General features: G+C 37.3%; 1 protein-coding gene across 2 annotated transcripts in view; it reads right to left on the bottom strand.

The window, feature by feature from the left end:
• Positions 1-1,190: 1,190 nt before the first annotated feature.
• The window catches only part of LOC144436210 (uncharacterized), a 104,606-nt gene continuing 80,616 nt past the window's right edge, over positions 1,191-25,180 (bottom strand). For both annotated transcript variants that reach the window (XM_078124935.1, XM_078124934.1), the window contains 11 exons: positions 15,965-16,115; positions 10,542-14,888; positions 8,932-9,046; positions 8,046-8,300; positions 7,470-7,707; positions 6,661-6,873; positions 5,992-6,090; positions 5,195-5,296; positions 4,677-4,775; positions 4,071-4,105; positions 1,191-2,338 (listed from right to left, as the gene is read on the bottom strand). In XM_078124935.1, coding sequence (XP_077981061.1) covers positions 2,005-2,338; positions 4,071-4,105; positions 4,677-4,775; positions 5,195-5,296; positions 5,992-6,090; positions 6,661-6,873; positions 7,470-7,707; positions 8,046-8,300; positions 8,932-9,046; positions 10,542-14,888; positions 15,965-16,022 — 5,895 coding nt within the window. In that variant the 5' untranslated portion in view covers positions 16,023-16,115 and the 3' untranslated portion in view covers positions 1,191-2,004. The remainder of the gene's footprint in view (positions 2,339-4,070; positions 4,106-4,676; positions 4,776-5,194; positions 5,297-5,991; positions 6,091-6,660; positions 6,874-7,469; positions 7,708-8,045; positions 8,301-8,931; positions 9,047-10,541; positions 14,889-15,964; positions 16,116-25,180) is intronic.

The raw sequence follows: 25,180 nt of genomic DNA, 5'->3' as shown, positions 1-25,180 counted from the left end.
CTTCCCAATCTGCAGGTTTGAATAATATCGTCACCATTAGCATAATATCAACTAAAATCTTCCACTTAAAAGGGTTTAGAATGAATTTCAAAGGCCCCAGTCCATTATTCTGTTTTGATTTAATAAATACATGACTAAAACAACAAAAATAATACAGTAATACAAACGTTTCTATAAATACGATAAAATGAAACTGACATGTTTTAATTTATATCACCTTTTCAGCAACAGATACTATACTACTGAGGTATTCTGAAATATTTGGACAAAAGTAAACGTTTGTGTTTCTTCTGATCAACTGATCTAACTAAAACATAGCAGTTATGTCACTAATAAAAGCAATATTCTTATAAAATGGATACCATCCTCCCTGTTATCAAAATTAAGTGTACACCATAATCTTACAATAAATAATATGTACGGTAACTGAGTGACTTCACAATCTATCAATCTATCCCTTTCTTATATGTCAAGTTTCACCCCTTGCCTTTTTTTTTTAGTAGTTACAAATGTCTGGGTTGTAAATAATTCTAAAGACGTCATAGTTAAGTTTCACCTCAAATCCACGTGGCAGTTGAAATAATAAAAGAACAGAGAACATTTCACATCACTTTTTCCAATAATTTGCACAAATCTCTTTTGTTATTACTATACTACAGTTTCAGAGAGTTTGCAAGGTATACAGAGACTGGAAATAGATGTCTAGAAATTGATAAAATGAAGTCCATACAACACTATTCGTCTCCACAACAACTGTTGTTAAAAATGAAAGGTGTCTCACTGGCACTAAGAAAGCACTAAAAACTACTTTTTAAATCCAATGTATAGGATTCGACATTAGACATATTTTTGGTAAGTTTCATACTTTTTTGTACAGCTGTAACTAAATAACACCGCAGTTTAGTTTACATGGGGTTTGAAATCATATTTTTAAAATACTTGGACTATATAGATAGTAATCAATTATGCAGTGTTAAAAAGTACCATTGAAATGGGGGATATAAAAATTACTACATCACAATTGCACTACTGTTGAAATAATAACGATGATAAATTGGGATACAGGGTACGCATGACACACACACACACACACACATGCAGACACACACACGTACATGTACATATACAAATACAAACACAACATGAACACACACACATACATACACACATACACATGCAGACACACACACACAAACACACATGTATATAATACATACACATGCAGACACACACACACACACACACACACATTAAGTGAGTTGTTAAAAATCTATACAAATATTCTCATTTAATACTTAAAATATATGTGAATAATTTGTTGATATTGGCCATAACGACATACTAACAAAACCACCACCTTCACAGTGGTATCTTGTACAGCGACAACATGTCTACGTTTCAGTGTAACACAGTATTTGTGCATTATTTTTGGCAAGGCATCCTTATTGTTTAACAAAATAGAAATGGCAGAATCCATTCTCCAGAGTTGACATGACAGTTTTGAAATATAAAAACATTCATTTTACTCTTAAAAAGTTAAAAACCACAACAAAAAGTGTGTTTATTAGTGACAGTGGAAAACTTTCTGATTAGGGGAAACACCCATGTCAAAATCATCCCCAGGAGTATTAATATTCCCTTGAGACCCCCTAAGTTGATAAAGATGAGGAGGAGAATACTGAAGATATTTTGTAAGGCACCAACAGTTTATATTTTGGCAAACGACTTTGAGACTTATTAGTGGACTTATTGTCAGACATGTGTGTAAATTAAATTAAAATAACACTTTCCTTTTACAAAAAAAAAATTCCAAGTTTTCCCCCCTGGTAAAAATCAAGCAAGTAGCTGTCAAAAATCTCAATGGCACTATATATTGGTTTGTCTACATAATGTTCAATGTCTACTGTTTCATTCAAGTCCATGTAACACCAAATAAAAAACACCATGAGGTAGTTTGTAGTGAGAGTTATTTATATGGGATACTGTACATTTTCAATGTTTATTTCATTTCCCTTTTAAGTTAGTGCTTCTCACAGTTCGGTTGGTATGGCTGCCAGCTGAACCTGGTCTTGCAGGTCTCTGTGCGACGGCTCTCCGAGCCATTGTAGGGGTGGTTGCAGTACGTTTTGGTTGCTGCTGTTGTTGCTTTTCTTGTCTTTCTTTGATGTATGTATAGCTGTGCCCTGTACTTCCCGTTGAGTTCCGCCTCGGTGTGCTAGAAGTTGGGATATTTGATGGGCTCGGCAGGGGGCTGTTGCGAGGTGGAGGAGTTTTCCTTCCAAGGGAGGGACTCATTCGTCCTGCTGCAGGAAGGCTTCCAGGAATTCTTCTAGTTGGGCTACAGAGGGAGGAGGAAAAGTTAGAACAATCTTCCAGACAGCTATAATATTAATAGGACATCTGACACATGGATTGTCAGTGGGGGTGGGGATAGATGTGGGAACAGCCAATGATGCTGTTAGTTGAAAAGTACATATATTTGGCATTCTCTCTGGTATAAGATACCTTACACTGGGTTGTAAAGTATAAAATGAGGGAGCACTAGTTTAATGTAAGAGGATACTTCTAAAACAACAAAATGGTGTGTTTAGTAGCTTGATGACTTATGAATTACATACATGTATATGTGTATGTTATGCCATGCATTGCCAGTTGAGGATTGGCCACTGATTAGCTCTGTTTTTGCTATTTGCCAGCCCCACTCACACAGATTTCAAATCTTAACTTGCGTCTTTTCTTCCATTTTCTTTTATTTTTGGTGATGTATGAATTTCTTTCTTTCTTTTCTCGTGATGTAAGTGTATTCCGTGTGTGTGTGTGTGTGTGTGTGTGTGTGTGTGTGACGAATAAATAAATAAAATAAATAAATAAAACAATAAACAGTTCCACTATCATCTAGGCAATGTGGATTTCACCCTATAAAACACAAACTTCACCAAGAAGTATGAAAACCTCTCAACTCTAATAACCAGGTCTTATCTCAGAAAAAACCCACTGCATAATACCTATATTAACAGTGCGTGATAACAGAACACTACCACTTTACAACAAAACATGGGTATACATACATATACGGAACACATGGCATTTTAGCAAACCTAAACAAAAATTGAACTTGAACATACCTTCCTCACTTATTTAGGCAAAAGAATAAACAATTTAAAATAAATAAGCAAATTAGTATTTTTTTCTCTCATGCTTTTTTTCCTCTCAAAAAATGTAAGATAAAAGCTATCCATGCATCGAAAGCAAAAAACAAACAAAACACAAAAACTAACTACATTTTGTACAAATACTTGGCATGACAACATACTGAAACTTGTCTAGCCAATAGTATTTTGAGATGACTATACACTACCACATATACAAGGAAAAGAAAACATTAAGAGCAAACTAAGCTAGCTTATCAGAAATTGGATAAAGCAGAAATTTGGTTTCTACGAAATATATTATTTTGAAGTGTAAGAGGAAGGTAGTTGTCTAACTAAATGCATGCACAGAATGAAATACACTATGAGTTTGTCTACCTTGCACAGACAACATGCCGATAAAAATACTAGTATCTGTTAGTCTTTCAACTACCCCCACATACATATTTCTATAAAACCTCTACTCATTTTGCAAACATCATGCGATGACAGACTGGGTTCACCGACACAGGCAAAAATTCTGAGACACAAAGTCCACTTCTGTACTTATAAAAATATAAAACCTTAACTTCCCTATGCCATACATCCTATAACCATAACCAAGTTTGGCTATATTTTAGATATTACAAAATACTTGTAGACCTAAGGGGTGTGTCACTGCTAGTCAAAAGACAAGTAATGACAAGGCCCCTTAGGCCACTCATATTTAGCTTGGCTGAACAAAGACAAATATAGGGAAATAATACATAAATGTATGCAAATACAACAGACTAGGTACACCTTGTCATCTTTTGAAGAACTGAAAGACCATGATACCTGACACGTTGTGATGTCTATATTTTGTAAATAATGTTAATTATATTGACAAACTTTGAGGTCATACTGTGTCAAACTTTAGTAACATAGCTAGATGCTACCTACCTTGGTGAACCTTTAATCCTTGCTCTAGACATACCCTGAAAAAATGGAAAGACAAAAAACACATTAGCATCTGTTTACCATTATGGTGAATACACGAGATATATGTAAGATACAGTAACATGACAAACTGTATAGACCTGTTGCTGGTTTCACGACACATCACATGTCTCCCCATACAACGCCATGTATTCTATATATGAGTGGGGAGTTTGCACACGGTACTCAGGGGGATGGTTGTCACCTGAGGCTGACTGTACCCTGGGTTTACCAGTAAAATCATTCTCTGTCATTGATGGCATTTAGTCTTTGTTCTATAAAAGCACTCATGATCACAATTATGGAGGTTAACATGTCATTCAATTATTTCACAATGAAAATGTTATTCAGAATGTAGTGAAGACAAGACAAGACTAAATGTAACAACACAAGTGATGTCTCATGCAAAGAGTCCTGACACAAGAAAATTTACTATTCTAATTCAGTAACATGAAAAGTCAGAAGTGTCAAATCAAAGACTCTGACTGGTTAGTTATGATATCACACAATGATAATTTACTTGTGGTATGAATATTGAGAAAAAAGAGATGAATAACAAATAGTACTTACAGGTGACGAGTTCTTACTAAAGTTCATCTGTGCATAGAGTAAGACTCCAATGTCACGATGACCCGCTTCCATGGCGATAGCTAAGGCACTGCTGCCATCCTGTCAACATAGGAAAATAGAAATCTTTTTAATTTTTGTTTTCGATAGATTAACAAATTATCTGCGTTATCAAGTTACTTGTATCAGTATTTGCACTGCAGTGTAATACCAAAAGCATTCTTGCATACCTGTATGCTAATGAGATGCAAATGAGTGTACAATCATTGTGGTCCACAGAATCACATGATCGCACAGTATGATTTTTAAAAGAAATTTCTTGTTTTTCTTTGAATAACCATATTTGAATAATAACAGAACCCCATGCTACTGGAGTACCAGTGTGGTACTTTGGTATTTGAAATCAATGGTGCTTACGGTGTTTTTGCCTGCAATTTCACTTGCTATGCTTGTGAAAGTACACTCATGTTATGGGGTCCTGGCATATCATTATAACATATAAATGACATAAGCCAACTTACATTATCAAAGAGATTTGGATTGCAGTCAGGCTGAGATAAGAGAAGTTTGACTATCTCTAAATGTCCATGTTCACTGGCACACATTAAGGCTGTGGATCCATCCTGTAATGCAGAACAAATAATGAATCAATCTCTACAAGTTCCCTAATTTGACTTTAATACATGTAATCAAAATATCTAAGTTTCATACAAAATATCTAAGACATGACGTTATATCATGAACCCAGTTTCATCACAATTTCAACTTATATCTTGAAAGAAGGAGCAGCAATCAATGTTTTACAAATCTATTCTGGTATGACACGTTGGGGGCGCCCTCACATATAGGCCAACCCCTTTTTAGGAGCAAGACCATAGAGGGCCGAGTGATATGACATTTCTTACAATCTAATATTCTTGGTCCCATGAATATAACATTCATAGGTAAGTGATTCAGAGGAACTATTCTTGAAATAATTTATTACAAAAATGAAGAAGTGAAACTGAAAGATTAGTGGTATGAAATATTCATATGATAGGAAATTCCAATTACAGCAAGTTGGAAAATTTAAAAACAAATATTGGCAATAAATATTAAAGCAGAACCATGATGTGTACTGACAGATTTGTTGTTGTGATGTACACTCATTCATTTATGATTACGCTGTGTTTAGTAAATGAGTGACTGATTACCGAAAGCACCAACAACCACTAATCCACTATCATCATTTTGTCTCAAAGTGTTAACATCTTAGCTGTAAATGTCCTTTTTTCTGATAGACTTCACTGTTTTGTGCCTGAATATTATAAATACTAACCTCGTCCTGCATGTTAACATCAGCTTTGGCTTCCATTAACAACTTCACCATGTCTTGTCTACCATGACTTACTGCTAACATCAATGCTGTCTGACCAGCCTAGTGAAACAAACACACAATGTAATGAAATCACCAAACAAGTACAGTTTCTACAATGTTTACACACACACACACACACACACACACACACACACACACACACACACACACACACACACACACACACACACACACACACACAGATAGATAGATAGATTTAACATAATACAGTCCAGTCTACATACTATGCTACACAAAGTTAAAATTCTATAGAAGTAGTAGTAGAGTAGTAAAGACTCAAGATTTGAAGGGAAACGCCACTTCAGGAAATAAAGGTATTTTTTCATAAACTTCTGGTTCTGAGGAGTCATTCTATGTCATATCACATAAATATTATGTGATTGCCAAGAAACACCAAATTGAAACTCTTCAGCCATGCAATATTGAGGACCTGATAGGATTGAGGTCTGTGGAAGATAATCCTAAAGTGACTTGCATTGACAAGGCCCCTTAGGTCACTCGTATTTCCTTCGCTGAAGAAAAATATTAGGAATAACAACTTATAATTATATAGTACTAGTAGTATGTTTATTTGTGTGAACATAGTAACAACGACAAAATCAGACTTACCTGTGTGGCTCTAATATTGACATTTCCTACGGTGAATAGTTTCTGAATGACAGTTTTCTGTTGTTCACTTTTCAGCACTGCCAGTGATGCCAGCATGATGGGTGTATAGCCTGCCTTGTTTTGTTTGTTAGGATCACACACTCCAGTTGCCAGCAATAGATCTACGATGCTAAAGTTGCCATGAGACACACAGTAATGTAGAGCTGTGTTACCCTGTAAAATGATCAAAACTAAGATGTTAAAGTTGCCATGAGACACACAGTAATGCAGGGCTATGTACCCTGTACGTGATCAAATAGTATGAAGATCACATTAGAATATACTCTATGGAAGTCAGATGTCAGAAGGATTATGAAAACAAGAAGGGATTCTCGGTACGTGTAACACCTTTCTCTGTCTATATGTTTTTATACTTTATATAAAGCTTCTCTGATACACTTGATAGTTGTGAACCCTTCTTCATTGATTGCAATATAATACTGTTCACCTAGAATCTGCCAAAGTGCAATAATGGGGGGTGGGGGTGAAAATGTATCCCTTGCACTACATCACGGTAGTTTGATACTTGTATTCACATTACCATCTGGGGTGGGGTGGGGTGGGGTGGGGATGTGTGGTGGTGATAAGTCTGTGTGTGTTAGTGTAAAGATACATCCCTTGCATGAAATGATAATAGTTTAATACTTGTATTCACATTACCATCTGGGGTGGGGTGGGGTGGGGATGTGTGGTGGTGATAAGTCTGTGTGTGTTAGTGTAAAGATACATCCCCTGCACTAAAATGACAATAGTTTAATACTTGTACTCACATTGCCATCTGCTAGGTTGACAACCTTTTCTAATATTCCTTTAGACATATCGTGTATTGCTCTCACATAATCTTTAACCATAGATTCATTGGCTTCTTTCTGACTGGAAACACGGAACCACTCCTGAGCAATGGTACTCATACACACTGCTAAGTCTCTGGTGTCAGAGTCACCAGGTTTTTCCATGTGTTTCTCCAACACTGCTAGGGCCTTGGACATCTCGTCACTAAGTTCAAAACTACATTGAAAGAATAGCATACATAAACTGAGTAATTTGCCTTGAGTGCAATGTGAATGATAGTCTCCTTGGTAAACCAGAAGTTAAGTTAAAAACATCCTCTTGGCATAACATTGACGTTTCTCTGTATGTGTATATCCCCAGCTATGATATCCAAAGGTGTTTAGCTTGTATTATACAGATATACTATGTATGTATGTATGTATGTATGTATGTATGTATGTATGTATGTATGTATGTATGTATGTATGTATGTATGTATGTATGTATGTATGTATGTATGTACGTACATACATATGTATGTATGTATGTAATGTAATGTGAGTACAATTACCCACCTTTCTTCAATCTGTACAATTTCAGGTATCTTCTTGATATCTTTAGCTGTTGTGTTGTTAGCTTTGGGATCATCTTTGCCATGTGCAGCCAATTCAGATACTGATGCCACTTTGCCTTCTGTTTCACACACTTTAACAACTTTACCTAGTCTACCATCATAGGACCCTTCCTCTGATGTGTCACTGTCAGAACTGTCATCGGAATCAGATTCACTTGAACTACTGCTAGAACTACTGCTGCTTGACTCAACATCACTGTCATAGTAAAATAAATGGAACAATATTCATGAAATCAGCACACATCTTTTCTGCAAATGATGTCATTCTAGTCATTTCCTTTAGTTTCTGCTAAGGTAAATAGTTGTTCCATAACAGAATGAAGGGTAATATGAGGTCAACTAGTGCCTGAATAAGGCCATGCAATACGTGATTCATTTATAACACATCACATTTTCTGGCACACATTCTTTCCAAATCACCGAAAGGACTACCATGCTACATGAATAGTGCCCTAGGGAAAATAGAAAACAAACAGTGCCCACTCTATGCAAAGTGAGGTCATGAGGGGTCACTAGTCCATACCATGTGACATGATCTAAGTCAATCACTGAAAATGATGTGTTATAATATTCATTATTCTATGGCTATTATGGACTATGTATCAGTTATTACCTGCAGTGGTGTGTGTTCATACTATTGGTATTTGCATTGCAGTTTCATCAAAATATCATTTTTTGCATACACCTTTGGCAAATGAACACACACATTCTATATACACAAAATCATGTGAATGCAAATATTCTGATAAAATACATTTGAAAATTCAAAGCTTTGAACAGATAGATATTAATATCATTATCAATTCATGTCTACAGATGTTACCTACCCTAGGTTGCCGTTAACACCAACAAATGTTATCTCTTTTTTATTCACGTTCTTATTTCCTAGCCTGGTCTTGATGGAGGATCTCAACACTGAATCTGACTGTGTGGGAATGGAACCTACAAAATCAAAATATTTTATAGTTAGAAATAATCAATATCATCATCAAGCCCACGACAGTCATCAATGAGCTTTAGCCATGAACAATGTAGTCTTAACAATTCTTACTGATAGTGAGGTTACAGGACTGAGCTCCATTTCACATTAGGATTAAACACTGACAATTACATGGCTTAAAATTAACTGTTTTCTTTGGTAGTCCTAGTGGGCTACCAATTTCATCCTAGTGGGCTACCAATTTCAGAAAGTGGTAGCCCAAGGATGGTGACCAATAGTCCTATATTCCTGAACTGAACACAGAGTTCCCCTATTGGAAATATGTGTGATATTAAGGTAAAATATGTCGATAAATCTTCCATTCCTTTAAATCATCACATAATCAGCGGTAGCCTGAGTGGGCTACCAGCTGCAAATTATGGTAGCCCCATGACAAGAATTAGTAGTCTGTGGACACGGGACTACTGTTAATTTTGAGCGATGCAATTAGATAAACAAGGTTTACATAGGATATGTGTTTTGTTCAGGACTAACTTTCTTCTAAAGCTCTGTCAAGCAACTACATGTATCTTTTCTCACCCAAATTTTAAACCCTAATTCAATATGGCCATTAGCCTAGAGAATTGGCTTGAAATTATCATTTGCCAGAACATATAGTCAAACCAGTACGTTAATTCATTGCCAAGTCTCTGTGCCTTTCAAAGTCCTTGATTCAATCCCAGGTTCTCACATTAGTGTTATCTATAAGTATAGCCATAACATAAAGATTACATACGATCATTCTTTTATTCAGGACCAAATTTGTCTATAGCTTTTTCCCTCACCAGTCTAACATTAACATGGGCCTTTACACTGTGACTAATACAAACATACCACAAATGATCTCATTCTGTTGTAAGATCATTTCATTCACAGACAAAATTGTAATTCAGATACTTCCTGTGTGTTGTACATTTTAATAGCTTCTTTGAATTGTACATGGATATAAATCTTTATGACATATTGCATGTTATGGTACCAAACATACTTCAGTGGATCTTATCCACTTTAAAGGTAGCAATGCCCCTCAGGAACCAATTTCTCTGAAAATCAAAGTTGTTTAAAGTCTCTCCAAACTTTTCCATATATGGAAGCTTGTTTCTTGTCCTTTTGAAATAATAAAAGACATTTTTAGGTATCCCTTTTTGTTTTCCAGGAAATAGGCAATCTTTTATATTCCCATAGAGTTAACACTGTAGTCGGTGGCCATATTGGATTCTGCTGCCATATTGGATTCTACGGCCATATTGGATTCTAGATGACTTAATTTTGATAACATTTTGAACATTTGCATGTTGACCTCTGATTTTTTTTTCTTCATGATTTAAACTGAAAAAAAAAAAATTTTTCTTCATGATTTTAACTGAGAATCGGTTGGAGTTTTCTTAAACAAAGTAACAGCATGAGTTTAAACTGTTTACTATCTGCAAGGTGCATTTCATGTTAATTTCAACTCACCTGACATAACAGCATGTCTATTTGCAAAACCACCATCAATCACATCATTGTTCTTATTTGGGAAGTTGTCACCACTGATAGGTTCATAACTTGTCTCTCTCTTTTCACTTCTTTCTGTCCTTATCATTTCAAAGGTGGTAAGCTTAGTAGTGCCATTCCCTGAGGTCCTTGCAATATCTTTATGGTTGTTCTGATGGTGGTTATTTTCAGTCACCTGAGCTGTCGCTGTTACTTGGTCTTCTGAAACTGGTTGGTTGTTAAGACTCCTTGATGTGATCATAGTGGTATTAGTGACTGGTTCCCTACTTGCAGTTATCTGTACTGGTGGTCTTACTATATTAATAGATGCATGTTGTGTTGGCACGGTATGGTTTACACTGACTGACGTTGCTGTTATTTTGTCAGTTTCCACATACACTGATTTAGTGGTTATGTCTTGACTCCCAACTCCAACTGAACTGTGCACTATACTGTTCGTCTCCACAGACATTGTTTTAGTTGGTACGCTGGCACTAGTGGCTACTGTCTTTGTTCTAATTTCATCACTGCCGACACCCACAGTACTGGTTTGTTTACTGTCAGTCACAGTTCCTGTTGATGCAGTATGTACTGGTCCACCTCCAATACCAATGTGTGTGGTAGCTATTCTGTCTGTAACAGTTCCGGCTGAAATCAAATCAACTGGTTTCCTTCCCACTCCAATACTGACAGTGGTGATAATATTAGTTGCAGTACCTGCTGTAGCCGATTGCACGGCATTCCCACCGACTCCTGCATCCATTGTTTTAATTCTATCTGTTTCCATAGCTGTATTTGTGACAGGAACTGTGTGTGCATCTGTGGATGTATCAGTAAGAGTCACTTTGTCTGTGGCAGTACCTATTGAATTGGTTTGTGATTTCTCACAGCCTACCCCTACATCAATTGTATGTACATCACTATCACCTACCCCTGAGCTAATATGTATGATTGGTGCTGTGCCTGAGCCAACAGTCCTGAGTGAAATAGTCTCTGTTCCAGTGGCAGTGGTAGCCATGGCAACTTGGTCAGTTTCCATGGCAATAGTCCTTGTGTCCAGCTCAGTTGCTACGGAAGCAGTCTTGGTATTGACATCACTATCGCCGATTCCCATGTCTGTGACTGCTAACCTTTCTGTTTCCATAGCAACAGAAGTCATGGTAACAGCATCAGTGCCTGTTGATGTGTCAAAACGACGAACATCATTGTCACCTGTAGCAACTGTCTGGTATTGATTGATGCAAACAGCAGAGTCTACAGCAGCATCAACTGTAACAAGATTGTCACAACGGTCACAGAAGCGATCATCAACAGTACAGTCCCCGACAGCTTGAGTTACAAAATTGAACATCTGACATTTATCGCAAAGAATATCATTGACAGTACCTATACCAACACCAATATGCCGCCTCGGAATTTTATCACACATGTTACACATAGGATCCGTTATTTTCCTGTCACCTACAGCCTTGTTAGCACAGTCCATCATAGCACACTTGTAGCATAGTATATCATGAACACTACAAGATCCACTTCCCACTGTCTTACTTGGTTTGGGTATTACCACTCCTCCCCCTTTGCATGATGGACACAAAGTGTCAGTGAGGGTACAGTTTCCAACTCCAATTGTCCGACTCTTCATGTTAGTACACCTATCACATATAGTGTCCTTGACGCTGCATACGCCTACGGCAACTGTTTTTAATTTCTTATTATGACATGTATCACACACAATATCGCAGATCTTTCCTTCCCCAACTGCTACATCACAAAACTCTTTTCTAGGTAAGACACTATCAGGAGTTTGCTGAACAAGGCCAGCATCCACAGCTACAATATCAGGCTCTATAATAACCTTTTCAACTTCGTTTGATTCTTCCACTGGACTAAGGCACACATTGTCCTCTCCCGTAGCAACGTCCATGTATTCCTTGGTAACAGTGTTGTTTCCCTGCTCGCTGGTCTCCTTGACAACCGTATTTGTTGACACATGACTTCCCAGATTGTCGGTCATCATAGCAGCATCCGTTGTATCTGAATCATGGTTGCATCCAGTGTCCTGAGTAGTCGTATGTGGAGTGTTGGTACCGATACTCATTCTGACCCACCCAGTTTCCACACCCTTGTCAGCCGAGGGTTTGCTCAGAGAAGCGGAAACCTGCTTATCTCTAACTGCCTTGTGAACAGTGTTGCAACTCACATCCCTAAGGTTTTGAACTGTAGCTGTAGCTATAGATTTCTGAACAAGTGGGACAGTGTTCATGGACTTTGCACTTGTTAGAACAGGTTCTGGACTATTGCCTGAATCAATCATTTCAACCACCAGTCCTGCTCCGCTCCCAAAGTCTCTAAACTTTTTCTCAATAACAGTTGTTGATTCTTCAGTATCCATAGTATTAATTCCTATGTGTCTAACAGGTCGCGGAGGCCTCCTTATCTGTCTGATATCAATTGTCTTTTTTACGCTGGCCTCTGTGTTGACAGTTTTTACAACATCTGTGTTAATACCGATCTCTACCGTTGGTTTCTTTATCATATCAGAACTAACCATGTCTGTATTAAGACATGCATCTCTCATTTCAGTCTTGTCTGTGAGCACAGCTTTGCTCTTACGAACTGGTGGAGGTGTGTTTGTGGACTGTGTCACCATAGTTAAGCTCATATCTACGGCTTTATCTCTCCACACTTTAGGTTTAGTATTGGTTCCCACTGCTATTTGAGGTTTCTCTTCTAAAGTAGCTGAACCAACACCGATGGAGACCATTCTTTTCTTGATTGGTGGTTTCTCCCTAACACTTGCCTCGCCAACTCCTATTGTTCTGGACTCTTTTGTCTTGCACTTCTCACATTCTACGCTATTAACGTTTGCAAATCCAACGCCTTGGTCACCACCCACTTCTTTAGCAGAGCCAGGAGAGTTAAACTGTCTTCTATTGAGAAACTTCAAATCCCTTGTTGGAGAAGGGCTGTTACTTAGCATAATACGTTCTGTTGTTAGTGACGATTGGTAATGTCTGTGGATTAATTCATTCTCATGAACCTGACTGTTTGTATTTGCCTGTGCACCAATGGTTCTGCTGTCTTTTTTTCGATCGGATACGATAATGTCTGCTTGGGTTGATGTAGTTTTATATTCAGGTTGACTCGTAGCACCTTTGTATACTGGACTTGTGGCATTGACAAATTTTGATTTCTCAAACATGAAAGCACCGTTACTTTTGAGGTCTCCATGTGTACTGTTTATATCACTATCTCCAACACCAACTGAACATTGTTTGTTTTTGCGGGCTTTAAGCTGCATAGTGAGAAGTCGCTTCTCTTCTTTAAGTACATTGATTTTGACTTGAAGTACTGGTATTGCCTTGACCTGCTCCTCGAGTTCTTTCATTCTGTGCAAACTGAGCGCCATCTGATCTCGGATGTGAGACAGACCAGATTGGCTGAGGTGGGAGGAAGGTGTCGACGATCGTGACTGAGTCGGACTGTCAGAAGATGAAGCATGTCGTGAGGGGCGTAGAAAGGATCCAAGGTTGGAAGCGATCTGCTGCGAAGTGATACCATTGCTTGCGTACAATGAGTGGATTGGTGAAAACTGGCTTGAACTGCTTGACGATAGGGAGCTGGTTGAACCACTCTGAGTGTGGCTGAGAGAGAGACTGAGAGGAGATACAGTAGTTGTTGAAGAAGCTGCAGCGGTGGATGATGTTGAACCAAAGAGGGCTGGTAGCGATGACAATGGCACATTTGGCAGGCTTTGTTTACGATTGTGTAGAAAATTATCCACTGAAAATCTGCTTTCGGAATCGACGTCACTCAGCCCATCATCAAATGGAAATGCCGGCAGGCTTTGGGTATCTGATGACAAATCCAAATCCTGTTGGTAATTGTAATCTCGCCGGCCAGGTCTCACGTCATCATCGTACCTCTGATGATTAAACTTCTGCAATTGATTTGCAAAATGACTGTAGGCAAGAGCGAATGTTTCATCATCAGTTCCCGGATAAATATCAGATTCCGAGTCTGATGAATACAGTCTGGATCTACCAATACCGGGTAATGATGAAGACCGAACTGGTACAGCTGGCGGGATTGATGATTTCGCATTAGGCGATGGACTCTGAGTACGACGTGTTCTTGTGCGAGATCTTCGGAAACTTCTAAGTTTAGCTAAGTTAGCTCCACTTTTGATATCATCACAGAATTCAATAAAGTCGAGGTCTATGTGATACCCATAGGGACAGCAATCACATCTTTCTATGCTAGATGAGGATACAGGATTGGTAGTGGAAGTGGTCGTCAAGTGTCTTTTATAAGAGCGTCTTTCAGGCTCTGTGGGTAGAAAAGATTAAAAGATAGGTTATGCAACAATCTTAAAGTTAGAATAGACATCAGCAAATTGATAAAGATTTGAATCTATTAACATTTTCAGATAATATTTTTGCTCAGGGCTGTTAAGTGGGCAAAGTTACCAAAAGTAATTTACTGGAGTCCCCTACCAAAATTATGACACATTAGCCATTCAGCGCTACTGAACAGAACATTGCTCTGGAAATTGGTACTATAGAAATTTGATTGATTAATTGATTGATTGGTATAGAAATGACTGCAAGTTTACCAGACACTCCCCCTCTATCACCCCCCCCCCCCCTCCCTCCTACTAGCTGTTACTTCAGTAACCCCAACCTCTGTTACCAGGGTATCAAAACCTTAGCAGAAACACTGTTACTACAACAACAGATGTAATATACTGCAGAACAAGATAGGAAACTTTAGACTGTTACTTGACATAAGCTGGTATATGTTATAGATCACAGATAACAGAATGGCAGTACCAACATTGGTAATTGTTCAAAAAATAAATAATACAAGTTTAAAAATAGAATTAATATATTTATTTGATTTGGGTTGCGTAATTAACTTGTGGTACAATAGTAAAGCACCATGGTTGGTGAGACTATAGTTTTCAATTTTTCTTCAACAAAGACATATTTATGTATATTATGGGCAGACACACATACATACAATTCTGTCTCTCTGTCTCTCTGTCTCTCAAACCAATATCAAGGAATAATTTCACAAAAGCGGCATAAGTTCTATCATCTGTATAACACTATCTCATATGTCTAAAATTTTGTAAACTAAGGAACGACATTCGTCGAGTTTGTGTATATTGGCATTTTCATGTTTAAAAAGACAAGGATATGACAGAAAGAAAAACATAGAGGTTACCAAATGAATTTCTGACAAAACTTCACTAATTTTGTGTACATCTCTTTGTATATGTATCTCAAATGGTGCCAAAGATGAATCTGTGCATTTTTTTTTATCAACAATAAAAAAATGATTTAAAAAAAAACATTTTACAAGAGTTGTAGAGGGTTAAAGAAGACAGAAATACATATTACCTGGGGATACATATCTTCTATAATGACCAACATTGGAATGGTCTGTCCTATCTGCCATCGTTAGTAACAATTAGAGGACTCCAACTCACACCGTTCATAATGATTTCTAGTAATTTCATATATTCAGTCTCTCTGACTAGACTTCAGTATTCTGAAATACACAGAAAAGAAAAAAAAATATTGATTATCATTTTTGAAATTCACAATTTATTTTTTTGCAAAGATCAATATACTAGAATTCATGTAGATACAAATATTATGATGATTACAATACAATATAGAAATGAAATCAAACGATTCATCTATGTAAATAAATTGTCACACCCATAAAGTATTGATAAAATGGTTACATCATGTTACAAGTATTTCATCATTAAATTATTACTGGATATACTAGTGTTGGCCATAGAATACATTTATGCCTTTACAAGCTAACTTACAAGGAAAATAATGGTGATTTTGAATGCTTTAACTAATAATATTTCAACCACCACAAGACCAATGACATTGATGCACATTATTGTAATTATAGATATGACCAGCAAAATTTCACATTTCCTGTTCAAGTACAACTTTGCTAGCCTAGATCCTTTGCGTTAGTGAATTTCAACAAACATGCCTCCACAAATGCTAAACCTTGAGAGTTCAATATGAAACATTGACCAGAAAAAGGGCACAACTTCTTACTTGCTTTTAAATTACTGTTATCTAACATTCTAACTAAGTATGGTGGACTATCGCTGTCTAAAAGCGTAATCTTATTAAGGCTTACATACAAGATTGTCAGCGGAGGGACATCAGTTGAAAAACGCCAACCAAAGAATCTAGGCTACACCTTACACATAGCTTGTGCCTGGAATTGTGGAGTATGTTACATTACATCATCATCTAGGCAGGGTTTCTGTTTTGATGTTTGTTTCAAGTTCAAAGGAATGCTATATATTTATAGAATAATTGTTTATCTCCTTGACTAGTGGATGTGAACATAAAATTATGAGTCATTCAGTAAACACCACCTCTCTAAACAACTTACAAGGTGTACATGTAATGGGTGTTGAGGCCTCCTAAGCTCAACATTTCTTGTGTTCTCCTTGAACAAGGTATACATATAACAAGGGTGCTAAGCCCCACCCCCTCCACACACACATTTTGCATTTGTCACATGTTCTCACTGACAAAGGTGCATGTAATGAGCATCCCCCTCCCTAAGCTCAACATTTGCTATATGTGTTCCCCCTGAACATGGTAAAAATACATGTAACATATAACAAGGGTGTTGAGCCCTAACCCACCCACTTGGCAAGTCACATGCTCTCTATGAACAAGTTATATGTAATGGGTACTGAGCTAACTTGGCTTTGTCACATGTTCTCATAGGCAAAGTACATGTACATGTACATGTGCTCTGTAGCCCTCCTAAACTCAGCCTTTGTTACATGTTCTCATAGTCAAAGTACGTGTAACGTGTGCTCTGCAGCCCCTCCACCTAAACCCAGCCTTTGTTATATAAATTCTCTCTGAACAAAATGCATAGATCAGAGATGCTGAGCCTGCTTGTAATATTTCAACACTGATAATGTGATATCAAACTAACTTCTGATCACACACCATTTTAACACCTTTTACAAGTTTTAGATCTTATCATACCTCATCTCAACCTTCAGGAAGGGACACTCCCTTTAAATCTCCAAATATGATCACAAAGGTAATCATTGCAGACAAGAAGCATTCTACTGAAAAAAACAATTCTACGGAGTACACTAAGAAATGACTTGAGAGACTAATAGTAATACAAGTCATTCCGATGATCAAGCTACAGCTAAGCACTAACAGATGAGCCTAGAAGTAGTAGTAGCAGTACTGCACATGGCAGTTTAGTAGGAACCTATATGTTAGCAAATCCTTAGCTTAGAGACCATACTGCTACTACTACTACTAGACAGTATTCACAGTACTAGGAACACACCTACTGTTTAAAAGTCTGAACAGTACAACATCACAGAAACCTTAAAAATGTCAGTGATAAGACTCACTTTTTTGATGAGACAGCAAGTTGAGAAGGCTTTCACTGTAAGCAGCAACACAAAACAACCGAGGACAAAGTTGCAACAACATATAACATGTACTACAGAGCATGTAGACTACAAATATCCTAACCCATTGACAGTCATTTACATATGCATGGATGAGTGTGGTAGGATCAGACATACCTGAATGAGTACATCATAAATAAAGACAAAAACACAGACTGCCTGACCTTGTCAGGAAAACTCGCAGACACTGTAGAAAAAGTTTTCCAGTGATGTAAGTCAGACACCAAATGCTACCATAAACTGAATGGCCACTGTAAGACAGGAAGTGTATGGAACCAACTGATGACAACGCAGGTGGAACAGCTGTGTGGATAGCTTTACTGAAAATGTGTGGGTGTTTTAATCACAAATCTGTTAATACATATATAGGTTGACAAACTTTTGTCAGATAGATCAATACACACCTCCAACAGCATTTGATGCCACACAAGTTGTTACACATGATGGTATTTCTCATAATGTAAATATCACTCGTTACATAATGCATTTAGAAATATTGCTTTTATCACCTGTTGCTTATTAGTATTACTTAACAATTTTTCCAACCATACAGATGGGAATGAGGTGTGTGTGTGTGTGTGTGTGTGTGTGTGTGTGTGTGTGTGTGTGTGTGTGTGTGTGTGTGTGTGCTTTTTCCAACTTGGCATTTCAGGACAGCTTGACCTTCAATGTACCTCCTACGACAATTTGATATGACACTTACACACACTGACAGGAACGTTTTATGACCCACTATCCATCCCTTACTTACATTAGGTGACTCACAAAGAAGGAAACCTCGTATCTATTTCTAACCACAACAAAATGTTTTGTAATTCAACAATAGTGGGCACAGTGATGGGCTTGAACAAGGTATACACACTCTTGTCACAAGACTTCAAACTTTACTTGATAGGTATGAGTAGACCATCAATAATAATATGTCAAATTGCAGAGTCATGGCAAGAAAACCTAGAGACAACACATTAGTTTTTTTTTTGAAAACATTACGCTTGAACATAGACCCAATACAAGTAGCATCTATACGCAGGGTCTATGGTTTGATCTATTTATTAAACATTCAATTATGTTGGCTTACCACTTTACTAAGATCAAGATTAACTCTATGAAATCCCTGACTAGTTAGTTGAATGACCTATGCCTTTACTAAATGCTTTTGTTCACATCAAAGACTACATCAACTCCCTCTAGCAAAAGAACCAGTCACAATACATACATACCCTGTATAATACAACTTGGACAAAACGTTCTACCTTGAATCAGCAATAATACGACAGCAGAGTCAGTCTTGAATAACTGTTGTCATACATACACACCTAGCTAAATGATATCCGAGATCAATAAAAAATGACTCTTTTCATCTCTCTTTATATTCCATGGCTTGCCATATCTTTTAACTCTCTTTTCGGATCAACAATTTGAATTGTTGCTTGTCCATGCCAAAGTCATCAGATTTATGAGTTAATAAGCTTAAGGCATTTAACCAATTTTAACACTTTCTTGACACCAATTACGACACCTCGTTAACGAGTGCTTCAAAGTATTTTGAACCTTGTTAACGAGCGCTTCAAAGTATTTGGATCTGATGCCCTATGTGTACATAAAACTTTTGAGGAATATGTACACGAAAAACTTTCATATCAATGAAATTATAAAATATCTGAGACCTAGCAATAGATGGAAGTTAGGTAGGTAGGGTGGGTGATACAAAACAATGGCTGTAATTCAACTAAATACAGTCAGTCACACACTAACAACAACTGGGAGGTAGTGAATTTTGTTAGCCCTAAGCCAAATCGACGTGCCACTGACACACGGCAATTTCTAGTGACACAGCAAAATTTGATGTTCCCTACCCTTGAGTATGTGTGGTGACCAGTTGCGCTCACCCCTCGAAGTCAATTTGACATGCCACTGACACACAGCAACTTTCGTATGATGCACCAAACTTTGACGTTCCCCTATCCCTTACTGTGTGGTGACCATTGTAATTTGTATCTGCTAAGCAAATCCGACATGCCACTGACATGTACCAGGTACATGTATTGTATCACTTTGACCTTCAACAAAAACTGTTGTCTTTCACTAGAGGGTAGACTAAAAGTTTGGTTGTTGGCACTCCTGTTAAAACAGTTGTGTAACCAAGTGATGTACACTACTGGGAATCTTTCCACCTAACTTGAAGATAGACTGTAAGATACATCGTGTTGTTCAACCCTATCAGGCTTCTTAACTGCTGGCTGATAGCGTGGCAGAATGTGGTATCTTCCAGACTAATTTGAGGATGAACAGGTCAGGAATCATTACCTTTACATGGAATTGCCATCACGGATTGTTCTATTTATGTTCCCAGCAGTTCATCTCCATATAACTAAGATTAGAAATGATTAATCTACATATTAATTACAACTCTAGTATTTATGAAAATAGATACATAAAATAAAGATTTGGAATGTCTTAAATAACAATTACTGAACATAACTGTAGTTTTAATTACATCTGTATTTTAGTATATATGCCTATGTAAACAGAACAGAATGTAGTCATGCCTTCACCAAGGAAGTCTCCCCTATACTTCCATGCCTTCACTATTACATTGATATTACTAAAGTGCTATTGTCATTATTATAAATTTCATTGTCATTGCTTGACAAGAAGTTTCCACACTTAACAAACCATTAATCATTACACATTCTACTAATGTGCTAAAAAGAGTGTACAAATACTTCTGTATACACACAGTTTACAGTACATTTGTTGTGGACATTCCTGTGTTTGCTACTCAGTTTTTAGAGCACTGCACATGATTAAGAGAGTGCACATACACCTACAAATCTTTCGGTCTAAAAAGTTTATTCTTGTCTGTAAGATACAATACATTGTGCCACCCTATCAGCCAACACTGATTTGGACGGAATGACAGGACTGAAAGAGAAGCCTTATTAAGGTTGAAGGAGACAGTCTAAAGTTGATAAATTCCATGATCCGTGTTCAGATTTTCAATTACAATTAATTTAAAATCCTCTAATTTGTCACGTTTATGAAATACTGACAACTCCACACGTCTATCCTATTAATATTATCCTACCAATAACCGTAAGTCTTGCCCTATGTGCATTAAAGTCAGTATTTCACTAACATCAGAACAGTTCATAATATACAGCATATATGGTTTGTAAATGCCTGCACAGACACATCTAAACTTGGCTAAATCGGTATGTCTATACCCCTGAAAGCTTTCAATCAGTGAATCAGTCCATAATCCAACTGTTCATTTCAAGAATTTCATCTTCTTCATACTGTGGATGTGCAGGATTGCAGAGAATGCTTTTCATTTCACGACATGTTTGGTTCATTTCAACCTATTAAAGAAGTGTTACAATTATTTCAGCATGCACTGCTGTTAGTTCTCAAACATTGGACAGCTATTCTAATTATTCAACAAACAGTTCTAGGTAAAAAAATTTCATGAGACAGAATCGTTTCTTTTTGTTTTGCAGCTAAAATATTTGACATTGGACATTTTTTCAACAAACTGACATGTCGGTTGTAAACAAGTGGTTTGCCAAGTTTGATACGGCTGGTAAACAGAAGATAGCTATTACCTTCAGTCTGACAGCAAAACAGGAATAAAACTTCAAAATGTTCCCGGTCAAGATCTCAACTGACAAGATGAGGTCACACTGGTTAGTTTACTGGTACTAAGGCATGGTTAGAAACTCTTGTGGTTATATTTTAATTCAATTACTAGTAAGTAGCAATTACCTTTCAATTAGCAAAGACAATAATTGTCCAAGAGATTAACTTTAGCAGGACATGACACAACAGCTACCATACAAAACAGACAACTAATGCTGTACAGTACTATAAGCAATTAGTAGTCTTGAAGAGGCTTGATCTGACCACCACCACCACTGCGGTTGCCGTCGCTGCCACCATCACAACCACCACAACCACCACCACAACCACCGCCACCACCACCACCACCGCCGCCACCACCACCACCACAACCACCACCACAACCACCACCACCGCCACCACCACCGCCACCACCACAACCACCACCACAACCACCGCCACCACCACCACAACCACCGCCGCCACCACCACCACCATCACCGCCACCACCACCACCACCACTACCACCGCCGCCACCACCACCGCCGCCACCACCACCACCACCACCACCACCACCACCACCACTACCTCTATTCCTTCCCCACCAAGTCTCAGACCACAAAAGGTTGTTGTCTACGGGTCTGTTGTATAACTTACAAACACACAGTATACCTATTAAATGGCAGAATTTGACTGAGAATCTACATACACAAACCATACACTAGATGTGAATGGGGCATTGAAGTCTTTTTGTAAAAAAAACAACAACGAGAAGGCAAACCAGACAATACACTGTGTACCACTGACATACACTAAATACATACATACACATGAAGGAATTTGAAATCCACATGATAGCAAAGGTTACAATATATGTCTGACCCTGTTTTCACTTGGTTTTAGTTAACGTGCTACCCAACAGCTCACAATACTTCCGTTCACTAAGAATTAAGACCCTGGTATGCTGAATAACTAGTCTAGGCCAGCTAATCCCTCACCTCACTTCTAAATGGCTCCTACCCAGGTAGCTCATTATGGACGTTATTATATTATAATATTGTTGTTCAACTAACATTCTGGAAAGGATAAGAGACCTACAATGTCAATGGTTTATGCAAGTGAATCTTTACAGACACAAGGATATAGTGATTCTTGTGGTTTTCAATGTAAAATTAACTGCAAAGTGGCCAATGTAAAATTTACTGTAAAAGTTGACCAAGCCATATTACAACAAGTGTAACTGTACTCGAAGCACTGCTAAATATGGCATTAATAAAGAGAAAAACATCTACTTTCCAGATGTCAGTTGAATGAATGTAAAAGACTCATACCTTCTGCCTTTTTGTATTAAGCAAACAACATCTACATACCGCATAGTATAAAGCTGTGGTTGCAGTTGGCGAAATTACCACAACAACAAAACTAATAAGACTCCTGACCCAACCATCTGTGTACATTCGCTTGATCTTGGCAATTTAGGAAATCACATGAAAGTAACGAAGCAGAAGGCAAGCACTAACTTCATTAAAAGTTTCTTGTGACCATGATGGCATGTGCTATATATAAACACAAGGTCAAAAGACAAAGAGTGAGAGATAATACAAATCTTCTCCTAATAAACTAATCATATTTTAAATATAATTTTTAATCAGTTAGAGTAGCTAAGAGTCTCAAAGTGTTATAAGCCCTGTCCATATCTGATCTGGATCCAATCTGAAATAAACTGACCAAGATCACTTTAATCTGCATCAAATCCACTTTCTATCTATGATCTACACTACTTGAATTGAAAGATGGATGCCATTTGAATTACATCAACGTACCTCTCTACACATGTACCAGCTTCATTCCAATCACTTACTATCAAACTAATTTATTTACACTCTGTGTCATGAACAATTTAAATCATGAATGCTTTATAAATGATACAACTATGTCTTGTCCTCGTGTTTACCTTTTAATTTTTAGTCAAAATGTTTCATCATTTCCATAAAATTTCATTCAAATAATTTGCTTCAAGTTTAAACAGCATCAAGTTGCACAGTCACAATATTATTATTATTATATCTGTTGGGCTAACAAATCAATATGATGACAATAGAAGTTTTGCTATGGGTGGTATGTAATTGAAATCCCTCTGAGTTCCATAGTCATTTTGACAGGGTTTTTTTCAATCAAATTTACTAATGAATGGTAGCATTGCTGTTCAAACTTGAACATGAATGGTTTTACCAGCTTTTCCCAACTTTTACTAGGGTCTTTAACCTTAACTACAAGGTGATCTGAGTACATCACCAAGGCATCCCAGCTGACATATCTATTTTGATGAAAACATGTACTTTGGAAGTCTAGAAGCAAAAGGTCAAAGACACAAGACTGGAAAGAGTTAGTCCTCATACCCCCATACACAGCACATATACATAATATACCAGTAGATTTGTATGTATACAGCCTAAACAAGACTGAAAAACATAGCCCCAATATATACATACATTCTTCGATTTATATGCATACATATACAGCGTTTCTGTCATATTATAGTTATCAAGCCATACTTGACGACCTCATTCATACCAAGTTATCAGTTACACAGGTGAACTTTGGCTACAAGATACAAGCATAAATACACGTACATTTTATCTGTTGACAGCTAGTATTATTATACACAGCTTTGTCATAACTACAGCCAGGGAAGGGTGACAAGAACTGAATTAGAGTAATCCCCTTGTAAATCAATCAATCAATCAATCAATCGAGTTCCAAAAACTACTAACCTAAATGCTAAATACCAGGGTATCTATTACTGTATGCTGGTCAAAACCATGTACTGGTAGGTACTATATGGTAGTGTTACATTATAACTTATAAGTATCATGGACAGCATTCTTCCGGTACATGGTAGTCATATTATAACGTATGCTGGTACTCTCAGGTTGGCCCACATACACTAGTGATGGACTTTCAGTACCATCACAGGAAATGGTGTCTGTGGGTGGATACAGACTAGTAACTATATGTTTGCTGTATGTGTATGATTTAATCTCATATTAGTTTATATTAGAACAGGAAAATGTTTACAAAGATAAGGGCATTAGAAAATTTAATGACAACACATAACATAATTAGATTTTAGGTTATTCTGAATACAACTAATTGCATTTTATATTAAACTTCAACCAATGTATTCCTCAGGTCAACACTACCTGTAGACTATACTTTCAGTGAGTACTTGCCTACAGCATAGACTATCTCGCTTGAAATGACCATTCACTAGTAGTACACAGAATAGAAGCCAGTGTGTCAAGTCAACCAAGTCTTTGGGCTATTGTTGGCCTAGCGACTCGGCTAAGACTTAGCTATCTGACATTGTAAAAGTAGAGAGCCAAGTCTCTGGGCTAAGTGGTTTAACCTGTATCACTATCTACCTTTCTCCTAGACTGTAAGATACATCGTGATGTTGCACCCTCACTTACATAGTTAGGAACCAAGAAAGTATGACATTGGC

The sequence above is a fragment of the Glandiceps talaboti genome, chromosome 6 (genome assembly GCF_964340395.1).
Source record: "Glandiceps talaboti chromosome 6, keGlaTala1.1, whole genome shotgun sequence".
NCBI classification, from domain to species: Eukaryota; Metazoa; Hemichordata; class Enteropneusta; family Spengelidae; genus Glandiceps; species Glandiceps talaboti.
Note: the sequence above shows the minus strand (reverse complement) of the source record. Positions and strands in the feature narration are given on the sequence as shown.